This window comes from Leguminivora glycinivorella, chromosome 8, assembly GCF_023078275.1.
Source record: "Leguminivora glycinivorella isolate SPB_JAAS2020 chromosome 8, LegGlyc_1.1, whole genome shotgun sequence".
Lineage (NCBI taxonomy): Eukaryota > Metazoa > Arthropoda > Insecta > Lepidoptera > Tortricidae > Leguminivora > Leguminivora glycinivorella.
Window position 1 is genome coordinate 2,051,678 of NC_062978.1, and position 22,025 is coordinate 2,073,702.

At 36.5% G+C, this 22,025-nt stretch overlaps 5 protein-coding genes across 8 annotated transcripts in view; 3 read left to right on the forward strand and 2 right to left on the reverse strand.

Annotated features, from left to right (window-relative positions):
• LOC125228459 (glutamine-dependent NAD(+) synthetase) overlaps positions 1-6,321 on the reverse strand; it is a 57,297-nt gene extending 50,976 nt beyond the window's left edge. Inside the window, exons 1-7 of the mRNA XM_048133018.1 lie at positions 5,630-6,321; positions 4,423-4,512; positions 4,234-4,334; positions 3,851-3,962; positions 3,209-3,295; positions 3,039-3,137; positions 2,088-2,828 (exon numbers count right to left, since the gene is read on the reverse strand). The gene's annotated coding sequence lies outside the window, so the exon portion shown is untranslated. The remainder of the gene's footprint in view (positions 1-2,087; positions 2,829-3,038; positions 3,138-3,208; positions 3,296-3,850; positions 3,963-4,233; positions 4,335-4,422; positions 4,513-5,629) is intronic.
• Positions 6,322-7,396: 1,075 nt separating this feature from the next.
• On the forward strand, positions 7,397-7,893 carry LOC125228458 (vacuolar ATPase assembly integral membrane protein VMA21 homolog). Its single transcript, XM_048133017.1, has 2 exons — positions 7,397-7,560; positions 7,639-7,893. The coding sequence occupies exons 1-2, from the start codon at positions 7,540-7,542 to the stop codon at positions 7,891-7,893; spliced, it is 276 nt and encodes a 91-aa protein (XP_047988974.1). The 5' UTR covers positions 7,397-7,539.
• Positions 7,894-7,935: 42 nt separating this feature from the next.
• LOC125228457 (piRNA biogenesis protein EXD1-like) lies at positions 7,936-10,845 on the forward strand. The gene is made up of 3 exons (XM_048133016.1): positions 7,936-8,523; positions 8,863-8,979; positions 10,563-10,845. Exons 1-3 carry the CDS (start codon positions 7,936-7,938, stop codon positions 10,803-10,805), a joined length of 948 nt encoding a protein of 315 aa, XP_047988973.1. The 3' UTR covers positions 10,806-10,845.
• A 3,078-nt stretch (positions 10,846-13,923) lies between these two features.
• Positions 13,924-19,873, reverse strand: LOC125228867 (vacuolar protein-sorting-associated protein 36). The gene is made up of 7 exons (XM_048133561.1): positions 19,587-19,873; positions 19,142-19,337; positions 18,156-18,520; positions 17,021-17,185; positions 16,498-16,598; positions 15,503-15,617; positions 13,924-14,223 (listed from the first exon to the last, which is right to left on the reverse strand). The coding sequence occupies exons 1-7, from the start codon at positions 19,680-19,682 to the stop codon at positions 14,050-14,052; spliced, it is 1,212 nt and encodes a 403-aa protein (XP_047989518.1). The 5' UTR covers positions 19,683-19,873; the 3' UTR covers positions 13,924-14,049.
• A 1,291-nt stretch (positions 19,874-21,164) lies between these two features.
• LOC125229039 (histidine--tRNA ligase, cytoplasmic) overlaps positions 21,165-22,025 on the forward strand; it is a 30,456-nt gene continuing 29,595 nt past the window's right edge. Inside the window, exons 1-2 of one of the 4 annotated variants that reach the window (XM_048133804.1) lie at positions 21,165-21,422; positions 21,538-21,825. In XM_048133804.1, the coding sequence (XP_047989761.1) occupies positions 21,330-21,422; positions 21,538-21,825 (381 nt within the window). In that variant the 5' untranslated portion in view covers positions 21,165-21,329. The remainder of the gene's footprint in view (positions 21,423-21,537; positions 21,826-22,025) is intronic. The other 3 variants (XM_048133808.1, XM_048133806.1, XM_048133807.1) reach the window with 3 other exon arrangements.

Consider the following 22,025-nt stretch of genomic DNA (forward strand, 5'->3'; position numbering starts at 1 on the left):
ATACCCATGTTACATAAAAAGTGGGGTGGACAACTTTGAAAAAAATGACCTAAATAGTTTTTAATCAGATTTTTTTTATATTGAAGTAGGTACGCTTTCATAATAAATCATTAGATCATTAATGTGACCAAACTATTTGTAGTCGTAGATACAGTAGGTTAGGACCACTTAGTTGTGTTCACATCTCATAGGTATTTGTTATCTCAGTCTCTTGTAATAATCAAACAATGAAGTAATTAGTAGTGTTACATAACTCCCGTTTTTGTACATAGGATATAAGATAATTTGTTTTTATTTCTTACTGGCAATTAAAATCACAGAACTAGATTTAGATAGAAGAAACAAATTCATCTATTTGTATGGCGGCCGAGCATGTCAGATTTTGTACTGAAGTTGTTACTTACCGTGATTTAAAATATGTCTCAGGCCGAGTGTTCATAATTTTTGTGTTGTTGCAATTAAATATCACATAACGAGGCATATTTAATGTTTTTGTTAACTTCAACTTACAAAAATTGACGCCCGAAAGCTGCAAGCTGTGATTAAAGACGGACAATGCAGTGGATTTTACGGAGTTCATTTGACACACTAAATAGATATGTTTGCTTGATCTATGGTATATATGACAACTGTGATTAAAATCAGGGCCATCTACTATGTTTTCATCATTATCATATAATACTTTATAGACATTCTAAGAGCTGATAATTTAAATTGTTATTTGGGACCCAAAGAGCAAAAATTGGTTGAAAATAAATTCAAAAGGAGGTGTTTTGACAAATTTAAAAGGTCCTTAGAATTATTAACATAATGTCTGTATAATATGGACATTCTGTTTGTTTTCAGAAAGCTCACATTATAGTTTAAATTCCATTCCCATCACCATTTCACATCACCATCACCGGACAACCAGTGCGGGGAGCAGTTTCACCCTTACATTGTCGACCTACCTTCTTACATTGTCGCCTTACTTCTTTCCTAATGTGAACTGCTAAGGAATGGAACATGCTCCCCTCATCTGTATTCCCGGCCGAATACAATCTGGGTGTATTCATGTCAAGAGTGAATAGGCTGTTACTGAACCAGTGAGCTACAACTTCGGCCTTGTCTTGGCGACCTAAGGTCAATCACTGGCCAGTTTATAATAAAGAAAAATAACTTTTTCAGTACAGATGGTGTTTTTTTTTACGCACTAGTGCGAGAAGTGGTTCATTATATGGCAGGTCGAAACTTCGGAGGCTCACTGTACTGAAAAACGTCGTACGATACACGTGCGAAAAGGAAATTCGTAACTCGTGTCGATTTAAAACACTCCCTTCGGTCGTGTTTTAATTTATCGCCACTCGTTTCGAACTGCCTTTTTTACGCACTTGTATCGTAATGTACTATTTCAGTACAGTTGGTGCTTTTTTCGCACTAGTGAGAGAGGTGGTTTATTTCTTGTCAGGTCAAAACTTCAGAGGGCCATCTGTACTGAAAACCGTCGTACGATACACGTGCGAAAAGGAAATTTGTTACTTGTGTTGATTTAAAACATTCCCATTCAATGTACTATTTTAAAACAGCTTTGAGACAGCAAGCAATAATACAGTGGTGTGTAGAAAATATATGCCTCCTACCTTATGTTGAAATGTTAAAAATAAACAATAATATACTATTGTTTTAAACTTTTCTGAAGTTTATGACTATACATCAACCTAAACAGTTTGTTTTTGACACAAGAATTTCTAAAAATTCAGTTTCATAATACCACACATTTTGTAGCTACAACCTTGCATTAATGATAGCTTTCAAAAATCCGGTTCATTTATTGAATACATATGTATTTCTTCACAGACTAACAGGATAACAACATCTATTTATGACTCAGTAGACCACATACAATACTGAAAATCGTTGCTACAATATCATCATGCCGCTTGCTATCAATATTTAAACAGCACAATGTCTTATCTATCAGATAACATTAACCCCATTGTATAAGCGATTATGAATTAGAAGACCGAACGAAATTTAATGTAAAGGTTATGTTGTTGTTAACGTAAAGGTATGACCATGAAACCCGGCGTAGAAAAAATAAAACACTTACCGTATTTCAAAGATTTTGATTGATCAGAATCGAATGAACCTTTAACACTTCCTGGAAATTATTTCCATTAATGGTGGGCTTAATTAAAAGAAACCAAAACAAAGTTTAAAACTTGTCCGAGACTCTTGTTGGGTAAGAAATGACAGTTGAGTTTAGTTGTCAAATTTGTCATTTGTTTGACATCTGACGAATCGATGTCACAGATAGTCATAATTAGCGATGTAACAGATTACGAAATTTGTATTTTTAAAATTTACAGGTTGTGCTTGGGTTGTGCCAAGCTAAAGCCTAGTTTAGACTATGTTAAGGAGTCGTTAGTCGAGTGGCGAGAATATCGGTTACTAAAATTGATCGGGCAAACTGAACATTTTGGAAAGGCAGAAAAAACACTTCAATGGTCTTTATTTATTTTACGTTAAGACGAGTCCTAGCATACATTTGTGAGCCAGCTAGTTTGCGTGAGATTCGATGGTGATGAACAGAAGGAACTGGACACTGGTGTGGAAGCAGAAAACGCTAGTATCCTCAATTCACCCGCTGCGGAAAACTGTAAAGCGTTACTGATTCTGGCACCAGAGGATGTGTATCCTGGGGTCTGTGGGTCACCAGTGATTGGATTATAAGTACTGCAACGTGACTTAGCCAAGATACAAGAAGTCACGTTGGTATAAAATCTCACGTTGTCGGCATCAAGTGTTAGATTAATACCTGTTCTTGCTTCTCGAGTACATTGAGTTATCTGAAAGAAGAACCAGTCAATTGGTATTTTAGTCGGTTTTTTTAAAAGTCAAGAATGGTCGCTCCCAATTTAATAGGCAAAACGATTACTGGTAGGTGGGTATGTAATTTTGATAGGGGCGCCAATTTATTTTTATAAGAGTCTTAAACTTGAATTTAATTTATGTATGACTGTACAAGTGCTAAGTTTTAAAAGTTGGTAGGTACTTACCAAATTAATTGAGTTGGTTCTCCTTAAACAACGTACAAAATCACAATAACCCATGAAGCACCCAGAAGGCTGTACGTTTAAGGCTGAAGTTGCTAATGCCTGAAAATATTTTAATTATTTATTAAGGGGCTGGATTGTATTAAATTATTGTTTATTGAATATTTACTTACAGCAAGTGCAGTCGCGCAGGCAGCGTACGACGTATTCACGAAATATTGGGTGGCACAGGCGCTTAATGCAGTTAATTCTTGGGGGCCCTAAAATCACGGACATTTTCAAAAGATCCAAAAATAATCCACCAAAATTCAAACTGACGCGACCCAGAATTATTCATACTAAATGTAGATTTAAAAATATTCGACCTTTGACATATTTTTTGTGAATGATTCATTAAACTCAAGTTAAGTTAGAATTATAGCTTCAATAGTCTATTTCAGCATTTCTTTTTTTTTGCCATCTTTTTTATTTTGATTTTTTTAGGGAATTTTAGGTCAATAAAATTGTACTCAGAATCACGAGTACTTTCAATCTCACTGGGAGACAAAAAGTGTCCCAGAATTTCCATACATTTTTGTTGCTTTCCTCTTTTGTTATCCCACACAACATGTACGGAAAATGATAACAAAATAAGAAAAAATCGTATGGGACAATTTTTTTAACTACTGGGATTGAAAAAGCTACCGATTCTGAGTAGAAATACCATTTTTTTTTTTTCAAAAATATCGCATTTCATAAAAGTGGCGAAAAAAAAAAGAAATGATCATTTAATAAACTACGGTATAAGTACGATGGCTTCAACAAAAAATACTGACCTCGGGCATGGAAGTAACTCTAGAAAAACATGTTATACATCCATCTCTCAATGTAATATTGGTAGGTTGAGCTGTACTGCAAACTAAATTCAGTAAATTTTGTAGCTGTGCCCTGAAAGTAAAGTAAACTCATTACAATAAGTACATATGAATTATGTATGAACAAAGAGGAGTTGGAATTATACACATTATTCATTGAATTGTAGGTACTTACATACTTAGCAACTGAATCTATTGTAAGTATATTTCTCCGCATTGATAAACAAGAAAAACAGGACCTAATTATATATTCAGGTCAAGGTAATTTGGCAGTGATTTTGACAGACCTGCCGATTAAACAACAATCTCCGATGAAATTATGACATATTTATGTTAGTATTTACCCATTCGTCGGACATAAAGCAGCCAATTTTTGATTCTTCCATTGCAGAATTTTATTTTTAACATCTGTAAAGTCGAAGATACCACTAGATGATGCCCCAATCTGCAGATGAGAATTTTTGATAATTTACTGCATATTAAAAGAATATTTAAAATAAATAGGTTAAATTGAGAAAGAACTGTTTTCTGACCTCACTAAAATTAAGTGCGTTCTGTTGTTTCCATTTTAAAATATTGTTCTTGATTTCGTTTATATCAACGAAAGTGGCACTTATCTCGATCTGTCGGATAAATCCAGGTTACTTTAGTAATTATCGTTTCACCAAAGAACCATATGGAACCCAATTAAGATTAGTTATTCAACAAGCTAAAAAGCTCAGCCGTAATTTAGCTATATACTTTTACCTATACAGGGTGTTCCACGGCGATGCCACATGGAGGGAAGTACCTTAAATATCATAGATAGCATATTTTGCTGAAAGAAGACTTCATTTTATTTTCAAAACTTAGTAAAAGTGCATTCAAATTTCTTTAATTTTTACTATGAGGACTTATACAGGGTGTATTTTGATAGCGGGTCAGTAAGGCCGGTAATATGAGATCCCGTAGTCCTACATGAAAATAGTCTAAGGGGACCATCCATCAATTTCAAATTGATGAAAAATGGCATTTACAGATTTTGGAAAAAACATACAGGGTGCGAGAAAAAGGGCATTTTTGACAAACTTTTTTTTTGACGCCAATCGATCCCATTCCTATCCAGGATCAAAAAAAAGCTTGTATGGGACCAAAAAAAAATTTCCGGCTAGAAAAGTCACAAATCACGAAAAACTTTTCCCATACAATTTGTATGAATTTTTTTTCCATATGGTATTTTTATGATGCCAATCGATTCCATTCCTATGCAGTATCAATAATTGCTTAGGGTTCAACTCACGACAATGCACCAAAAAAAAAGTTTGTCAAAAATGCCCTTTTTCTCGCACCCTGTATGTTTTTTCCAAAATCTGTAAATGCCATTTTTCATCAATTTGAAATTGATGGATGGTCCCCTTAGACTATTTTCATGTAGAACTACGGGATCTCATACCGGCCTTACTGACCCGCTATCAAAATACACCCTGTATAAGTCCTAATAGTAAAAATTAAAGAAATTTGAATGCACTTTTACTAAGTTTTGAAAATAAAATGAAGTCTTCTTTCAGCAAAATATGCTATCTACGATATCTAAGGTACTTTCCCTCCATGTGGCATCGCCGTGGGACACCCTGTATATTAGCTTAATTGTAATAAGTCAAGCCCTCTGCCTTTACTGCCCCACTGTTAATGTATTTATAATTAAATGTTACCAAGGCCAATTTAAATAACTGAATTTGGTGTGTACATAATAGTACATACTTATATTATAAAACCGAAGACACCAAAAGCGAACCAAAGTTTAATTCGCATCTTTTAAAGTCTACCTAAGAATTATAATAAGATTAAGTATATTGTTATTGTACTTATATTGACAGGGATAAAAACCGTCATTACCTTTTTTATTTTTATTAAAGTCCCGATATTTCGAGGCAGTTGCATGCAACATGATTTACATGATCACGGGAAACTGAAGACGGCGGGTGGATGTCAAAGTCACGGTTTATATCCCGGTCAATATAAGTCTAATGAAACTAACCGTCAATAATTTAAAACTCTTACTGTTATTGTACTTACAAAAAATATTAAACTCCAATAATAATGACTTTTTTTCATTTTACAAATGGGGTGATAAACTGGAGTTAACGTGTTACATGTTCGGTTGGGTGAACGAAAGTGTTAAATAAACGGATGCACCATTATTCTCACCGGATATCAAATATAAAGCGGTGTAGCCGTGTAAGTGATAATTTTAATAATTTGGAGGTCATTACTTTGTTGTTACTCCCGTCTTTACTTGCTGCTATTCATTTATAGGTACTTGATTATAATTTTCATGTTTTTACAACAAATAGTTACATAGACCGGTAAGATTTTTGTCTCAATTTCGGATACCGATAGGATTCATCACCTGATACTTGTAACACTTACAACTTAAATCCGGCTCGAAGGACCACACCTTCTATATTAACTACTAAGGTAAAGATACCTACCAAGGTTTTTAATGCAATTTCGGATACCGATAAGATTCTAACTCTGATAGTAATAATTATTAAGTTTAATAACTAAGATCCGGTTCGAAGGACCACACTTTTAAATTAACAACTAAGGTAAGGTAAGATAAAACTAACAGAATAACTCGGTACGGGACAGGATGCACTTCGCAGGTTTATTTTTCATTTAAGAATATTAAATTTCTTAAATTATTTTATTTTAAGTTATATAGGTATATTATTTTTTTATAATGAAAAGACAAATTGACTTGTTGACAATTTTGTATGTGTATAACGGATTTGGTAACATAATTTTATAAAAATATTTCCACTCGTGTGTACAAAGCGTGAAGTAACGAAAGCCAGTTAACATTATATCGACATAATGAAAAAGCTATTACAATAATTTTATTGTCCTCTTTGTGAACAATAGTTATAATAAGTTACCTACCACATTGTTGGGTATTGAAAAAGCGCCCGGGCACTAGACTGTGATGTGACATACGTCGTATCTTCTTAGTAGTCTGTGACTGTGACCTTGGCGTGAATAAAAGAATGTGTGAATTTTAGTAAAGCCTGGCCAGAAATGTCTGACTACGCGCCATGTTGCGGAATTTCATTAGAACTATTTTCTTTATACTAAACTGAACTGTCAACAAATACATTAGAATAACAGCGCCCTCCTGACAATAGTCATATATTATATTTCTGGTCAGGCTTTATATTCTTTGATTCGCGCCCTGGAAAGCCGTTGTCAAAAATTTGATACTGAATTAATAAACCTTCAGTTTGTTAGTTACAGTTTAACTTGTTTGGGACAGATCTGAAACAAGGCGTTTGAGGGGTTAAAGCTAAGCGCCTACGCGCGCGAGTGTGGAGGGCACTTTAGTTATATCTACGTCACACGATCGAACGCGCAACATGCGGAGGAAGATCGCGGTCCTGTACGACCATCTATAGACAATTTATTATGAATCGCTCGACGTTTACTTCAACGGGAAAATCAATGGCTCGAACACAATATTCATTGATTTTTCAATGTCAAATTGTGCGCTGTCAACATCATAGTCATTCTTTTTTACGATTTTATCGGTGAAATCGCTTTGGCATTGATGAGGCAAAGATTGTCGAAGGTGCTTGTTAATTTTTCGTTCTTTTATTTATTTTCGGTTTCTTAACATGATTGAAGGTCGCGCCAATGTAAGTATAAAGTAGTTATGAAATTCATTGATGTTTCTAGTTATTTGTTTTATACCCACATAACCTGTTACATTTCAGGAATTACCCGACTTTCAAGTCTTTCAAACAGTAGTAAAATACTGTTTGGTGATTATAATCGTGCCGGTGGTTTCATTCTTCGCCGCAAAGATAGTACTTTTCGATGGCATTTTGCGATTGGATATAACTACGAGCAGCGTTTACTCCGCCGTGGTCGCCGTCCTTGTATTGCATGTGACTCTGGGTCTCTACATCTACAAAGCTTATGGTACAGCGGACACCGCGCCGCCTGCGAAACCAGTCAAGAAGGATTAAATACTTATCTTAATCACTCTTCTTACATATCACAGACTCAAAATGGACAGTCTATACATGAAAGGAGAGTTACTGCAAGTTACTACTAAGAACAGTGAAGTATATGAAGGCCATTTCTACAGTATTACCAGTGATAAGTCTAAAATTTCTCTTTATAATGTTAAAGAGCTGCCTCAAGGGAATGAATGTGAAGGTATAACACATTACTATAATTCTGAAGTGACTAATATAGTGAAACTACAGAAAGCTGACATTCAAAAGCACTTAAAGATCTCAGAGAAGGAATGTGAACTGATCATTAATATTGCAAAGAAATACATTTTTATTAATCAAGTGGACAACAGTTTCCAAGAAGCTTTGGAAGATTTAAATCAGTACAGCTACGTGAGTGTGAGCTCTGATGGTGCAGCAATGGGTCGCAAGTGCAAAATGCCATTTCTCGTAATGGCTACTCCGCAGCAGATTTACATATTTGATATTCAGGTGATGCAGTACCGTGCCTTCGAGGCTGGTCTGCAGAAGCTACTGGAGAGTGAATATCCTAAGAAAATAGTGCATGATTGCAGGAAACTGTCGGACTGCTTATATCATAAGCATAATGTGAAGTTGTCTTCGGTGTTTGATACTCAGGTGAGCATTCGCAAAAATACAGTTACCTAAGATTATAAATTCATAATTATGTTACTTACCTTACTTATTAGATATACTGGCATCAACTTATCCTACTCATATTCATCTGAACTAAAATCTGATTATGACTAAACATAGCCGCTGGCAGATAAAATTAGAAAAAAAAAACAAATAACTTCAAAATTAAAATTGTTTATACAATTTATTTAGGTTAGTTACAACAAAAGATGTTCATTCACCAGTTGTAGCTATTTTTTAAACTTCTATGTTTATAAGCTTTAAATTATTGGCCTCAGTCTTAATTTTAGTGTATCTTACCAGTAATTTGTCATCTTCTAGGTTGGTGATCTCATTATCCAGAGGAATAAACAAGGCCGCCTGCCGGAGACAGTGAAGTCTTTGTCAGAATGCCTCAACACATATCTCGGCCTGCAACTAAACGCTATTGAGGAGAAAGTAAGTTTGATGATGAAATTGATGAATTGTCTATGACAATATATACAGTACCGGTCAAAAGTTTGAGTTCACCCTTTGATTTCGGTACAAATGAGTACTTTTGTACGATAATTATTTTCGGTTTGGTAGTCGAAATATGTTTTCAACTTATATTTATTGTTTTGTGGAGATTTGTTTTACTAGTTAGACACAATTCACGTACCTTTTTTTCACTAAAATCTAATAAACATGACGGCAAAATGCTAGTTATATTTATGGCCTTGCCTTTGCCACTAATTGAGACACATCTTTACACGAAACACAGTTTTAGCCAGATAATATAGGCCAAATAATTATTTAGCCTATAAGATTTGAGGGAAACAGATGTTAAGAAAATATAAATTGTTTACGAAACAAATTTATTTTGACGTCTGAACTACAAAAAACTATCTCTCTAAAGCAGTCAATTGTACTGAAAACAAGGAGTGAACTTAAATTTTTGACCGGTACTGTAGATAAGATAAGATAAAATTTATTTCATAGAAAATGTCTCAAATTAAAACAATACTCACAATCACAATACTCTTTAGGAAAGCAAACAAATAATAAATAAATCTTGTATGCAATAATTGTAAGTGATCTACTTACAATTATTGCATACAAGATTTATTTATTTTACATAATATTATTTTACGCCAATACCTAAACTAAGTAACTTAATACTTGTAACTTAATACTTGTAACTTAATACTTGTAACTTAATACTTGTAACTTAATACTTGTATCTTAGGCATGGCAATGAAAAGTTCTTAGTGGTTAAAAGGTTAAGAAAATTGCAAAAACTGTAGTTCTCATTTTTTCCTGAAGATTTTAAGAAAAAGAACTACCAAAAGAATAGTACCATACCATACTATTTTTAAAGTCACTCACGGGTCGCAACAAACGCTATAAAAAAACCGGCCAAGAGCGTGTCGGGCCACGCTCAGTGTAGGGTTCCGTAGTTTTCCGTATTTTTCTCAAAAACTACTGAACCTAGCAAGTTCAAAACAATTTTCCTATAGAGTCTTTATAATGTTCTAGTTTTGTGATTTTTTTCATATTTTTTAAACATATGGTTCAAAAGTTAGAGAGGGGGGACGCACTTTTTTTTCCTTTAGGAGCGATTATTTCCGAAAATATTAATATTATCAAAAAACGATCTTAGTAAACCCTTATTCATTTTTAAATACCTATCCAACAATATATCACACGTTGGGGTTGGAATGAAAAAAAATATCAGCCCCCACTTTACATGTAGGGGGGGTACCCTAATAAAACATTTTTTTCCATTTTTTATTTTTGCACTTTGTTGGCGTGATTGATATACATATTGGTACCAAATTTCAGCTTTCTAGTGCTAACGGTTACTGAGATTATCCGCGAACGGACGGACGGACGGACGGACAGACAGACATGGCGAAACTATAAGGGTTCCTAGTTGACTACGGAACCCTAATAACACAATAAACTTAACTTTTTCCATCGTTTTTTCACAAAAAGTTAAACATACCGTAACACATATAAAAACCAATCAAGTGTGATTCACTTACATTTCTGATTTCCAGCTTGACATCCTACAGTGCACCGTCCGCCCGTTATCTGCCAGTATCAAAGACACCATCGCAAAGAACATAGCCTTCATGCACCGCCTTTCAGAAATAATCAATGAAGAAATGATGCTACCATTCGTTCGGGGAGTAGAATGCTTTGTGGAAAACCTTCGCTCCAGCGATGACTTCAAGGCTTGGGAACTATGCGGCAAGCATCACCAAATACCAAAGGACTTTAAGAGTGCAATCGAGTATTGATTTAAGAACAACATTCCTAAATAAAGTAGTTGTAGGCCTATTTTTTGTTTGTCCTACACCTTTGATCCTCACCCGTTTTATTTGCATTTTAACAATGAATTTAAATTATGTGGTTTACTGATTTCTGTCGTGCGTAGTTAAGATGAAAGAGGTCTGCGAAACATTTTCATTCAAACATAGTCGTAATATTTCTCTATGGATTATGGATATAACATTATTTACCTATAATATATCAAAGGAATTTTGTGTATTTTACCTACCTATATCTATTTTTGGCGCACAGTTTTTATAATACATTCAAAATATCGAAACGAAGAAGCTACATTTAAATCGAGCGGCTTAAAGACTCGATTTTGTAATATTCTTACGCCCCGAATTACACGCACTTTCACACTTGCAACAAAATAATGTGAAAACGATAAAAAAAAGTTAATTATGGTACTGGAAATTTCATAACTCCCGCTCCGCCTGCGTGCAACTGTACTTACTATGCCAGTGTGATGAAAAATATTTGCATGCTTCTATATCTTTAGAGGAAAAGAGGACTATGTTTGTATAAAGAAGCGGCCATCTTAAATTAAATAATGTTAAGAATAAGCAGCAAAGTAGAAAAATTTGGCCATAATTAATTAATTATGACATATTCATTAGCTTGATGTATCTGTGATTGCTGGACGCGTGTGTCTGATTAGCTTAATAATCATAAATTTATATTTTTGCATTTTGTAGCCACTGAAATACTTAAAGTATGCAAATATCATATATAACATTTTCTTAATATATAACCCTAATTAAAATTATATTCTTGCAGTAAAACTTTTTGAAAAATGACGTATTGGTAGGAATAATAGGAGTATATCATTATTATAATCTGAATAACTAAGGCGTATAAGGCACTTGCCCCACCAAAACGAGTAAGCGATGAGCTATCAGCGATAGAATCGAACAAGAGTCGCTCGGCGACGAACTATAAGGGTGCGCGCCCACGGGCGACAAAGTTGCTTCGCGACTTACGTATTTGTATGAAAAGTTGCGTCGCTTCGTGAGCGCACTTTCATACTAGCCCATAGACCGATGATGTGAGCGACAAAAAAGTCGCTGCCAAAAGTTGCCCGTGTGTGCGCTCTCTAACTCGCCCACGCTATCATCGCTTCTCTTCTATTTACACGGGAGCGAGTATATTTTGTTCTTAGCTTTTTTTTTTCAGTATGAGTAGGACGTTTGACCACGATCACACCTGATGGTAAGTGATGATGCGGTCTACGGTGGAGCATGCTTGCCTTAGCTCATCGTTTTCTCGATTTTGGAGGGACTAGAGCCTAACGGCTCAGCCACGACATTGGTCTAAGCGCGACAGCGGTGAGCGGCGGCCATACATTGGAGCGAGACACAGCGATGGGACTTTTCATTCGCGACGTATGGCTGCCGCTCACCGCTGCCGTGGCTGGGCCGTAAAAACACCATGTTTAGTACTAGATGTGGCACTAGTGTGTAAGATTGAGATACTATTTTATATGAGGTGGTTTACACAGCATGAGTGATGATTATAATTTATAAGGAGTTTGGATATCATCGGAATTCGCTCATAGTCCATATTTTCAGGCAAATAGCTTATGTGGAATGTTAAGGCGGCTTAATAAATATATAACGCTTATACTGTTCTATTATTTTATTCTTCATAAAAATAATTGTTAATTTGTAAATAATAATTTCATTAATTCTTAATACTAATCACAGAATCATAAACAATTTAGTTACAAACTTGATCAATAGATGGCGGTAAATTAAATTCATCCGGATCGCGGCAGCATGGGTTAAATTTTCTAAGTACAGTTTGGCAAAACTGTGTACAAATGATTTTTTTTATGATAGCAACAGTAGTAGGGACCGTCCACACTCAAGAAACGCATGTCCGCCGACGCGGAACGGACGCCAGCGCCACGCCGCCTGAATGTAATTTAAAAAAACCGGCCAAGAGCGTGTCGGGCCACGCTCAGTGTAGGGTTCCGTAGTTTTTCGTATTTTTCTCAAAAACTACTGAACCTATCAAGTTCAAAACAATTTTCCTAGAAAGTCTTTACAAAGTTCTACTTTAGTGATTTTTTTCATATTTTTTAAACATATGGTTCAAAAGTTAGAGGGGGGGGACGCACTTTTTTTTCCTTTAAGAGCGATTATTTCCTAAACTATTAATATTATCAAAAAATTATCTTAGTAAACCCTTATTCATTTTTAAATACCTATCCAACAATATATCACACGTTGGGGTTGGAATGAAAAAAAATATCAGCCCCCACTTTGCATGTAGGGGGGGTACCCTAATAAAACATTTTTTCCCATTTTTTATTTTTGCACTTTGTTGGCGTGATTGATATACATATTGGTACCAAATTTCAGCTTTCTAGTGCTTACGGTTACTGAGATTATCCGCGGACGGACGGACGGACGGACGGACGGACGGACGGACGGACGGACGGACGGACGGACGGACAGACAGACATGGCGAAACTATAAGGGTTCCTAGTTGACTACGGAACCCTAAAAACGTCTCCTCAGTACATTTTGTATAGGAAGGACGCGCAAGGGACGTCGCTCGGCGCGCGCCGCGTCGCCTGAGGGCGCGTCTTACGTCTTTCCTATACAAAATGTACTGAGGAGACGTTTTTTCACTTTGGACAATCAAATCAATCTAGGTTATTTATATATCTATGGCCATAACACAAAATATAGGGGCGAAGGTTTAATTCCCATAGACAATTTGAATTTCATGCCAAGATTTGGTTGACTCTCTATATGTATCTGTGCATTGAGGGAACGCATGGAAAAATTAGCACGCATCCAGCAGGCCTCCGTGGCTAGCCGCCAAAGCCGTAGGTCTCAGGTTCGAGTCCGGAGGTGTGAATTTCTCCATTTTTCATTTAGTCATAAATTAAATATAAGAAGATCATACTAACCCATACATTAAAATGCAAGTAATGCAACCGCCTAAGAACGCGCATACACTACACCACACATAGATGGCGCCACAAAAAAAAATATCTTGTAGCTTTCGATTATACTGTTAGATGGCGTTAAGTGACACTTAACGTCAATCTACAAATAATCGATGGCAACAAGGCATCTTTTGTGGCGCCATCTATGTGTGGTAACTGTGGTGTAGTGTATGTGTGTTCTTAGGTCGCATTTTAATGTATGGGATGGTATGATCTTATAATTTTATCTATACTTTAATATAAATATATTGCTAGGAAGTTTCCCTCAGGAATAGATTAGGGTAGAACGCTAGACCCTCGATGGATTCGTCTCTGCAGGCGAGCCCAAGCCGCTCAGTGGTGAAAAGCCGTTCTCTCGCTAACAGAACGGAAACGTTTGCTATCTGTGAGAGTTTCTCTGGCGTAAGGTTACCGTTTTCTTCAAGCTGTGGAGAGATAATTTGGTATTACTTAATGCGTCCATGTGATTAATAGTGCCTAAACATACATAAGGTACAGCAGGGCAAATCTCGACTGGGGGACAAATGTAACTGGTCCATTTTTTCCATGTTTTACAATGATGGAGTCCGACCGATTTCGCCATGGCGACCACTTCGACCCCTAAATAATGTTCCGACGCTCATGCGCCCGAAGATGGCTAATGTAGCCTATCTTTGCGGCGAAACTCCGTCCACATTGAGGACACGTAAGTACGCCGTGAGTGTAATTGTAGGATATGGCAGCGGGTGGGCGGGCCTTGAGCTGGTCGCGTCTAGTATCGAGGTCAACTTTACGTTGATCCTCGAAATCCCGCACTTTATTAAATACCAACCTGCGCCATTCTGGTCGATGGTTTTACAATGTTTGCATTATTAAATAGAGTGTCCACCGGCTATATATTGGTAGGTGTGTTTAGTGGATAAATGTAGAACTTAACATCATAGTGTAATAATGAAAAAATAAATAAAATTATTAGTTACAATTGCCCCCCCGGTCGAGATTTATAATCACGCCTGTATCCCATAAAAAGGTAGGCAGAGCAGATCACATGAAACTAATCAAGTTTCAGTGCCACTCTAGGCAAATTAAGGGGTTGCAAGAAAACGAAAATTGTTATTGATAGTGAAATGTTAGGAAAATCATTTCCGAAATGCAATTACATACAAACAATTACACCTGTATTCCCAAAAGGGGTAGACAGAACACATGAATCTGCTCAAGTGAATTTGTTGAAAGAAACCGAACTTGGGACATTGCAGTAGAAGGTTGCTAGTCCATCGCCTTTAGCACAATAGTGAACCCAAATCTCTGAGTCGACTAAAAAGAATATACATTTTATTAATATACTAGCTTTTGCCCGCGGCTTCGCTCGCATTAGAAAGAGACAAAAAGTAGTCTATGTCACTCTCCATCCCTTCAAGTATCTCCACTTAAAAAAATAATGACAATTCGTCGCTCCGTTTTGCCGTGAAAGACGGACAAACAAACAGACACACACTTTCCCATTTATAATATTAATATGGATTGTTCTCGGTTACCTCACAGTTACCGCCTGTCAAAAACGCGAACAGTCGACCTGTCATATCTCACTCATACAAGCATAGTACGCGTTCACCTACACGAGCTTAGACTGTATGTTAGGAACGCGCCTCTTTCATATATTTGATCGCCAGTGTTCGAGGTGTGGCAGTGACACAGTATAGGCTTCTAATAACAATAATTTACCATATTACTCGTGGTCTTCGCTACCTCCTCGTCTCTGTGGCTGTTCAGTTGCAGCACGCATGCGCCGCTCGGAAACTTGCGGAGTGACATCGGAGCCCCGACTGTTTGGAGTAGCCTGGAATGCAGATGTCAATTTATACAACATATTTTTAGCCCCCGACGCAAAAACGACGGGGTGTTATAAGTTTGACGTGTCTGTCTGTGGCATCGTAGCTCCCAAACAGATGAACCGATTTAGATTTTAGTTTTTTTTTGTTTGAAAGATGAGTTAGTCGGGAGTGTTCTTAGCCATGTTTCATGAAAATCGGTCCACTATGTCGGTTTTTTTTTCAAAATTTTAATTTTGTGGTTAGGTTAGTTGTTAATCTTTGTTAACTTTAAGGGAAGGTTTTTTTAGGTCAAATACAATTAATTTCACTAAAAAAACAAGTGTCCTAACTAAAATAATAGAATAGATTCAAGTTCATGTGTATCATAGATTTTTCCACAGCTTTCACATTTTTCCGCTTTTTGTAATAAAATTTCTAGACGTAGAAAATAAATGAATAATGGGTACCTATGTATTTGAGTCTTTCGAGTTTTTGACCAGGGGCCCGTTTCTCGAAAGGTACAAGCCTTGTATTACAAGTGCGCGAACTGTCATATCGTATGGGTTGTCATGGAAACACACTTGTAGTACAAGGCTTGTACCTTTCGAGAAATGGCCCATTTCTCGAAGCTACAAGTTACAATTTACAAGCGGTTGTCAATGTCTAATATGACAAGTTGAAAAGAGACTTCCGCTTGTAACTTGTAACTTTCAGTTTTGAGAAATGGGCCCCTGGGGTCCAACGCGCACGTTTCTCGAAATAGGTTACGGTGACCGCTTTCCATCAGGCGGGCCGTACAAGCCTTGTATTACAAGTGCGCGAACTGTCAAATCGTATGGGTTGTCATGGAAACACACTTGTAATACAAGGCTTGTACCTTTCGAGAAACGGGCCACTGGTACTTACTTGCAAGCGTTTAGTAAATCTTCAGGAGATATGAGTTCTAGCCCTCTCGCTCTGTTCACGCGACACCATACATCGGACAGAGACATAATTCCTCCACATTCCTGCAAAAACACAATATGCTATCCTAGTTGGAATAATTCATTGTTTAGGAATTTTAGGATTAGAAGCAACTGAAATGAGGTAAAATTAGCGTCAGTTGCTTCAAACCGTCCGTCACCGTTAAAGCGTTCGCTAAATTTTATTTCAGTCAGTTTCAGTACAAGAAGTATTTTCACTGAAACGACTTCGTCAAAATAGTATGTTTGTAAATAAAATAAATAAATATTATGTACTCATGGATGTTTTCTAATGTATATAAGTATTTGTATTTTATATATATCGTTGTCTGAGAACCTGCAACACAAGCCATCTTGAGCTTACCGTGGGACTCAGTCAATCTGTATAAGAATGTCCTATAATTTTTTTTTAAGTCCGCCCTTGCTTGGACAGGTGGTAATTTGGCCTAAAAGTATGTACTATTTACCATTAAAACCGCCACCATCATATCAGAGATCTGTTGAGCCAGCCCCACATAATAATCGGAGTCGGAACGGAAGGCGTCTCTCGTGACCGGGTCGTCTATGCCTAGACTCATAAGGTAGGCCTTGAATCTCACTGTGTCGTCTTCTGATATATCACCTTGTTTTTCCTGTAATATAGTAATGTACATAACATACAAAGCTAAAAGATGGGCAGTTCTATAAATCAAATGGAAAGGTCCTCCTGGGAAAAGAAAACAAGGAAAATAAGACACTGGTCCCACCAAAAATCTATCACCTGTAACACTGTTATGGCGCAATTTCATTAGTCGATAGGGCTCGCATGCGGGGTGCGAGAGATTTAGATTATAGAGATTTCTGGAAAGCGTGCCAAAGGGCCCACGGGAAACGTTTTCATTAGTTGATAGGGTGCGCATTCGGGTGCGAGAGATTTCTGGAACGCATGCCACATGCATGCACATGCATGGTTGTTATCTCGCCTGCGGGGAGTCCCCATATGCTGCATAATCTAACGACCAATAAAATTGCAGCACTTTCTTTGGTTGTTATCTCGCCTACGGGGATTCTCCGTATGCATCATACGGAACGAGTTAACGAATAATTAAATTTATATACTACGTCGGTGGCAAACAAGCGTACGGCCCGACTGATGGAAAGCGGTCACCGTAACCTATGGACACCTGCAACTCAAAGAGTGTCACATGCGCGTTGCCACCCCATTAGAAACTTGTACATTCCCTTTTGCTGTGTTAAATACAGAGTAAAAAGGAGTGTACAAGTTCCAAGGAGGGTTCGGGTTGCCGACGACTCAAAGGACAATAGACGAAATAAGTCAGTTCCGTAAGTCCTCCCGTCATCAGCACACCGCACCCTTAAATTGCACCACTTTCTTTGGTTGTTATCTCGCCTACGGGGACTCCCCGTATGATGCATACCGAACGAGTTAACGACTAATTAAATTGCACCACTTTCATTGGTTGTTATCTCGACTGCGGGGACTCCCCGTATGCTGTATACCGAACGAGGTTATCGACTAATGAAATTGTGCCATTAGATTCGTGAAATAAAAACATGCACTAAGATATATGTCATTAGATTAATGGTAAAATAAAAACTCACCCTAATCTTAGTAGAAATATTTTTAGACACAGCAACCATATCTTTAGCTTTCTCCATAAGTTTAGTCAAGTCCTTAAACGCCACTGTGATACTTTCATCTGTCGCCCTATGCTGTTCCTCTATACTTCTTTCAATCCCGATGATTCCCGATCTGATTTTTGAATTTATTGGGGCTACTGAGCCTGAGGGCTTGGGGCTGGCATTGGGGCTTGTGGCTGAGCGAGGGGAGACTGGGGTTTGTTGTTCCCATGCTTTGGCACTGACGGCTTCGTTTAGTGCTTTGTAGAAAGCAGAGTCTATGCCGTCTTTGAATGATAGTTTTACAAAGTGGTAGGGGCTGACTACGGCTGGTCCGGGTCTTTTACCTGTAAGCAAATGTAAACAATTATATTACTATAAAGTGTCATTAATTTCATATCAACTCATGAGAACAGCAATGTGTAAATGCTATATAAGTGTTTAAGAGAATTAATATCCATACTTATTACTTATAATATTATAAATGGGAAAGTGTGTGTCTGTTTGTTTGTCCAACCTTCACGGCAAAACTGAGCAACAAATTGACGTGATTTTTTAAGTGGAGATAGTTGAAGGGATGGAGAGTGACATAGGCTACTTTTTGTCTCTTTTTAACTCCCTACTTCCCTAAAGTGGGGGGTAGAAGTTTGTATTGAGCATTCCACAGTTTTTTAAAGCAAAAGCTAGTTATATATATTATATATTTTTCTCAGTAAGTGATTTTGTAAAATCTTACGAGAAATAAATATCTTAAACCATATATAGAGGGTGTTTATTATTATTATTAAAATGTTTACTCTGACTTGGCTTATGATCAAGTAATTAACTTTATACACTCAATTTGACTCACTGATTCCTCGTCAGGAGTTTTTACATTTGGAACCACGTCATACTAAAAAGTTCACAACCCAATATCAAATATAGGGACAGCATTTTTAATGGTTCAACTTATATTACTATTTCCTTACCAGGTAAAGCAGGTCCAAGGTGTAATATTATCCTTTTGAGTCCACCAAGCCCAAACACACCACTGCTTTCTTCTTCCACACAGAACACATAGTACAAGTGAAGAGAAAGGCATGTCAGCCCCTTAGGTATATCACCCGGCTTGCCCCAGAGTATTCTATGAGTCGTTAGGACAACTTCTCCATCCACAAATTGAGTCTAAAATAAATAAATAGTTGTATAAAATCAACCTGGCTGAAACGTCGGAAAAAAGGTAAAATAATGTTACTTTGTCATGTTCGACCCGTAAGAGACTATAGAAATGTGTACAATACGCGAGAATTTAAAGTGTTATAAGTCTATAAGAAGTAGTTAAAGAATAAGCTTGCCTGGAAGAAAGATGTCTCTTACATTTCCTGACCGAATTTATACAATTTAAAGATATGTGCTCACAGTAGACATACAAACCTTATCTTCTCCATCATAAATTTTCACGTTCCTATCCCTTTTAATGTAATTTTCACCTTCAAACAAGCGGGCTTCCATATATTCGAACCTATCCATAGTGCATTCAGTTTCGATACGTAAATACTTATTTCACTGTAACGGATGTATGATTAGGGTGAAGGTTATTATGTGAAATTAATTAGTGTGATTAGAAATATACAGCTAATTTTCATTGAATAACACCAGGATAAAGAAATAAATGAAATAATCGTAAAATGCAAGGATAAACAAGAACAAGATCTGAGGAATTCATCTGACATTGACAGCTTTGACAGTGACAGCTAAATAGAAAACTAGTGTTGTGTATAAAATTGCGTAAGGTTTTTTTTTTAGGTAAATATATCGATAACGTAGATTTCAATCTTTATACATTAAGGCTTCCCACAGACAGTCTTAAAAATTCATAATCTTAAAAAAAACTTGTATGCAATCTGACAGTTCAAATCTGTCAGTGTCTTGTCAGTGTCAGTTTGAACTGTCAGATTGCATACAAGTTTTTTTTAAGATTATGAATTTTTAAGACTGTCTGGGGGAAGCCTAAGGTAAAAATGTAAAACAAAACAGAAATCAATGTTATTTTCACACCGAAACTACATTCCACTTGTTTTTGTGTGCAAATCACTTGATCTTGATCGCAGGACAAAATCACATGATGGCCACGTGTGTGTTAGTGTCATAGATTTAGAATTATTAAACTAGATTGTGGAATCACATTTATTGCCATACTAAATTGAACCTTATCACTGAGACAGAAAGGTGATCGTATCAGACTAGCGAAAACGGTCCACATGAGAGGGCATTGTTTGGGCTGGTGTCCCTCTCGCACGTGTGGCCAGTGTTAATGAGGTTACCATAGTAGTAGTATTTTTATTTGTATATTACCTGACTTTATGGCTTCCCACAGACAGTCTTAAAAATTCATAATCTTAAAAAAAACTTGTATGCAATCTGACAGTTCAAACTGACACTGACAAGACACTGACAGATTTGAACTGTCAGATTGCATACAAGTTTTTTTTAAGATTATGAATTTTTAAGACTGTCTGTGGGAAGCCTATAACTTCTTATATTATTTTAGTGTTATATTCAAACTAGGGTTTCGATATATTTCAAAGAATTGGAAAATAATTATAATGTAATTATTTGGATGCCAATAAATCAAAGATTTGTATAATTAAAAAATATGTTCAAATGGGTATTAGTAGATTTGGTAGTAACTTTGAAATTTGACTGGTATCCCCAATGAATGACAGTGATGACGTCACTGAATAATGTTGACATTGTCAGTAAGTGCGAGAGGGACACCAGCCCAAACAATGACCTCTCATGTGGACACACTTTTTGACCTAACTACTCATTCTGGTTTAACTGTAATTCTGTGGTTAGTGTCACGTGTTATTACCGGTTTTTATATAGGAATCGGTTCAGCTCAACACTACCAACCTACTCTGTTTCGCCTACATGGATAATCGCTTGAGAGAAATGAATCTTGACCGTAAATTCAACTTCTTTGGTGTTGGCTCGAATAGCTTAAAATTATAACCTCTTTCTCATGAAGTACGTGTTATTACAGTACACGTAAAAAATGAAAGGTACAAAAGCGAAAGGCTAAGCTAACTGCAATTATTTTATACTCCAGTCGTTGTCGCAGCCTTGACGTTATTTTTTGAATGAAAGTGTTATCCCTGTGTTCTGATTTTAATTATGGCCGATTCACAAGAATTACTACTACAGCAAATTAAAGAACAAGGTGAACTCGTAAGAAAATTGAAGGCTGCAAAGGAATCGAGCGAAAAGGTAAACTTGTTGACGTAATATAATAAAATGTGGTGTTGTATTACATCATTCACATACTTTATTGTATTGGATCATACTTGGAATGTTTTAAATTACAGTTTTATTTATTCTATAGGCCTGCGTCTCCAACAAAGGCAGTCAACGAAACCAGTATGATTTGATTGAATTCGACAACCATTTTTCACAATATAGTTATATTGGCGGCTATACGCCTAGCAATTGCGATGTGATTCTTGCTAAAGACTTAGAGAACATAGATTTTCGTAAATATGTGTATATCCGGAGGTGGTGGAACCATATGCGGAGTTTCAGCAAAGCTGAAGTATCACAATTCCCGATTGTTCAGCCTCCTGATGTTATGAACTCAAAACCTAAAGGTGGTACATGTTCTATTGAAGCACAGGTCCGTGAGTTACAATGATAAAGTATTTATTCACTGTATATATGATTTGGCACAGTAGATAGGCCCTGGTGTTCTGTTAACATGGTTATTTATTTTTTAAATCATATTTTGAACCTCCACATATGGTTCCTTAGTCACCACTATGGATTTTATTTATATCCATTACCTAAAAGCCTTTTAAATACCTATACAAGACTTTG

Bases quoted from the DNA above. Each gene is read 5' to 3' on its own strand.
- LOC125228458 (XM_048133017.1), top strand. From the start codon at position 7,540: ATGATTGAAGGTCGCGCCAAT. The intron at 7,561-7,638 runs GTAAGTATAAAG...GTTACATTTCAG, and splicing joins TGATTGAAGGTCGCGCCAAT to GAATTACCCGACTTTCAAGT.
- LOC125228457 (XM_048133016.1), top strand. From the start codon at position 7,936: ATGGACAGTCTATACATGAAAGGAGAGTTACTGCAAGTTACTACTAAG. The intron at 8,524-8,862 runs GTGAGCATTCGC...GTCATCTTCTAG, and splicing joins CTTCGGTGTTTGATACTCAG to GTTGGTGATCTCATTATCCA. The intron at 8,980-10,562 runs GTAAGTTTGATG...TCTGATTTCCAG, and splicing joins TAAACGCTATTGAGGAGAAA to CTTGACATCCTACAGTGCAC.
- LOC125228867 (XM_048133561.1), bottom strand. From the start codon at position 19,682: ATGGATAGGTTCGAATATATGGAAGCCCGCTTGTTTGAAGGTGAAAAT. The intron at 18,521-19,141 runs GTAAGGAAATAG...ATTTGCTTACAG, and splicing joins CCTTGGACCTGCTTTACCTG to GTAAAAGACCCGGACCAGCC. The intron at 14,224-15,502 runs GTAAATTATTGT...ATCTCTCCACAG, and splicing joins CGAAGACCACGAGTAATATG to CTTGAAGAAAACGGTAACCT.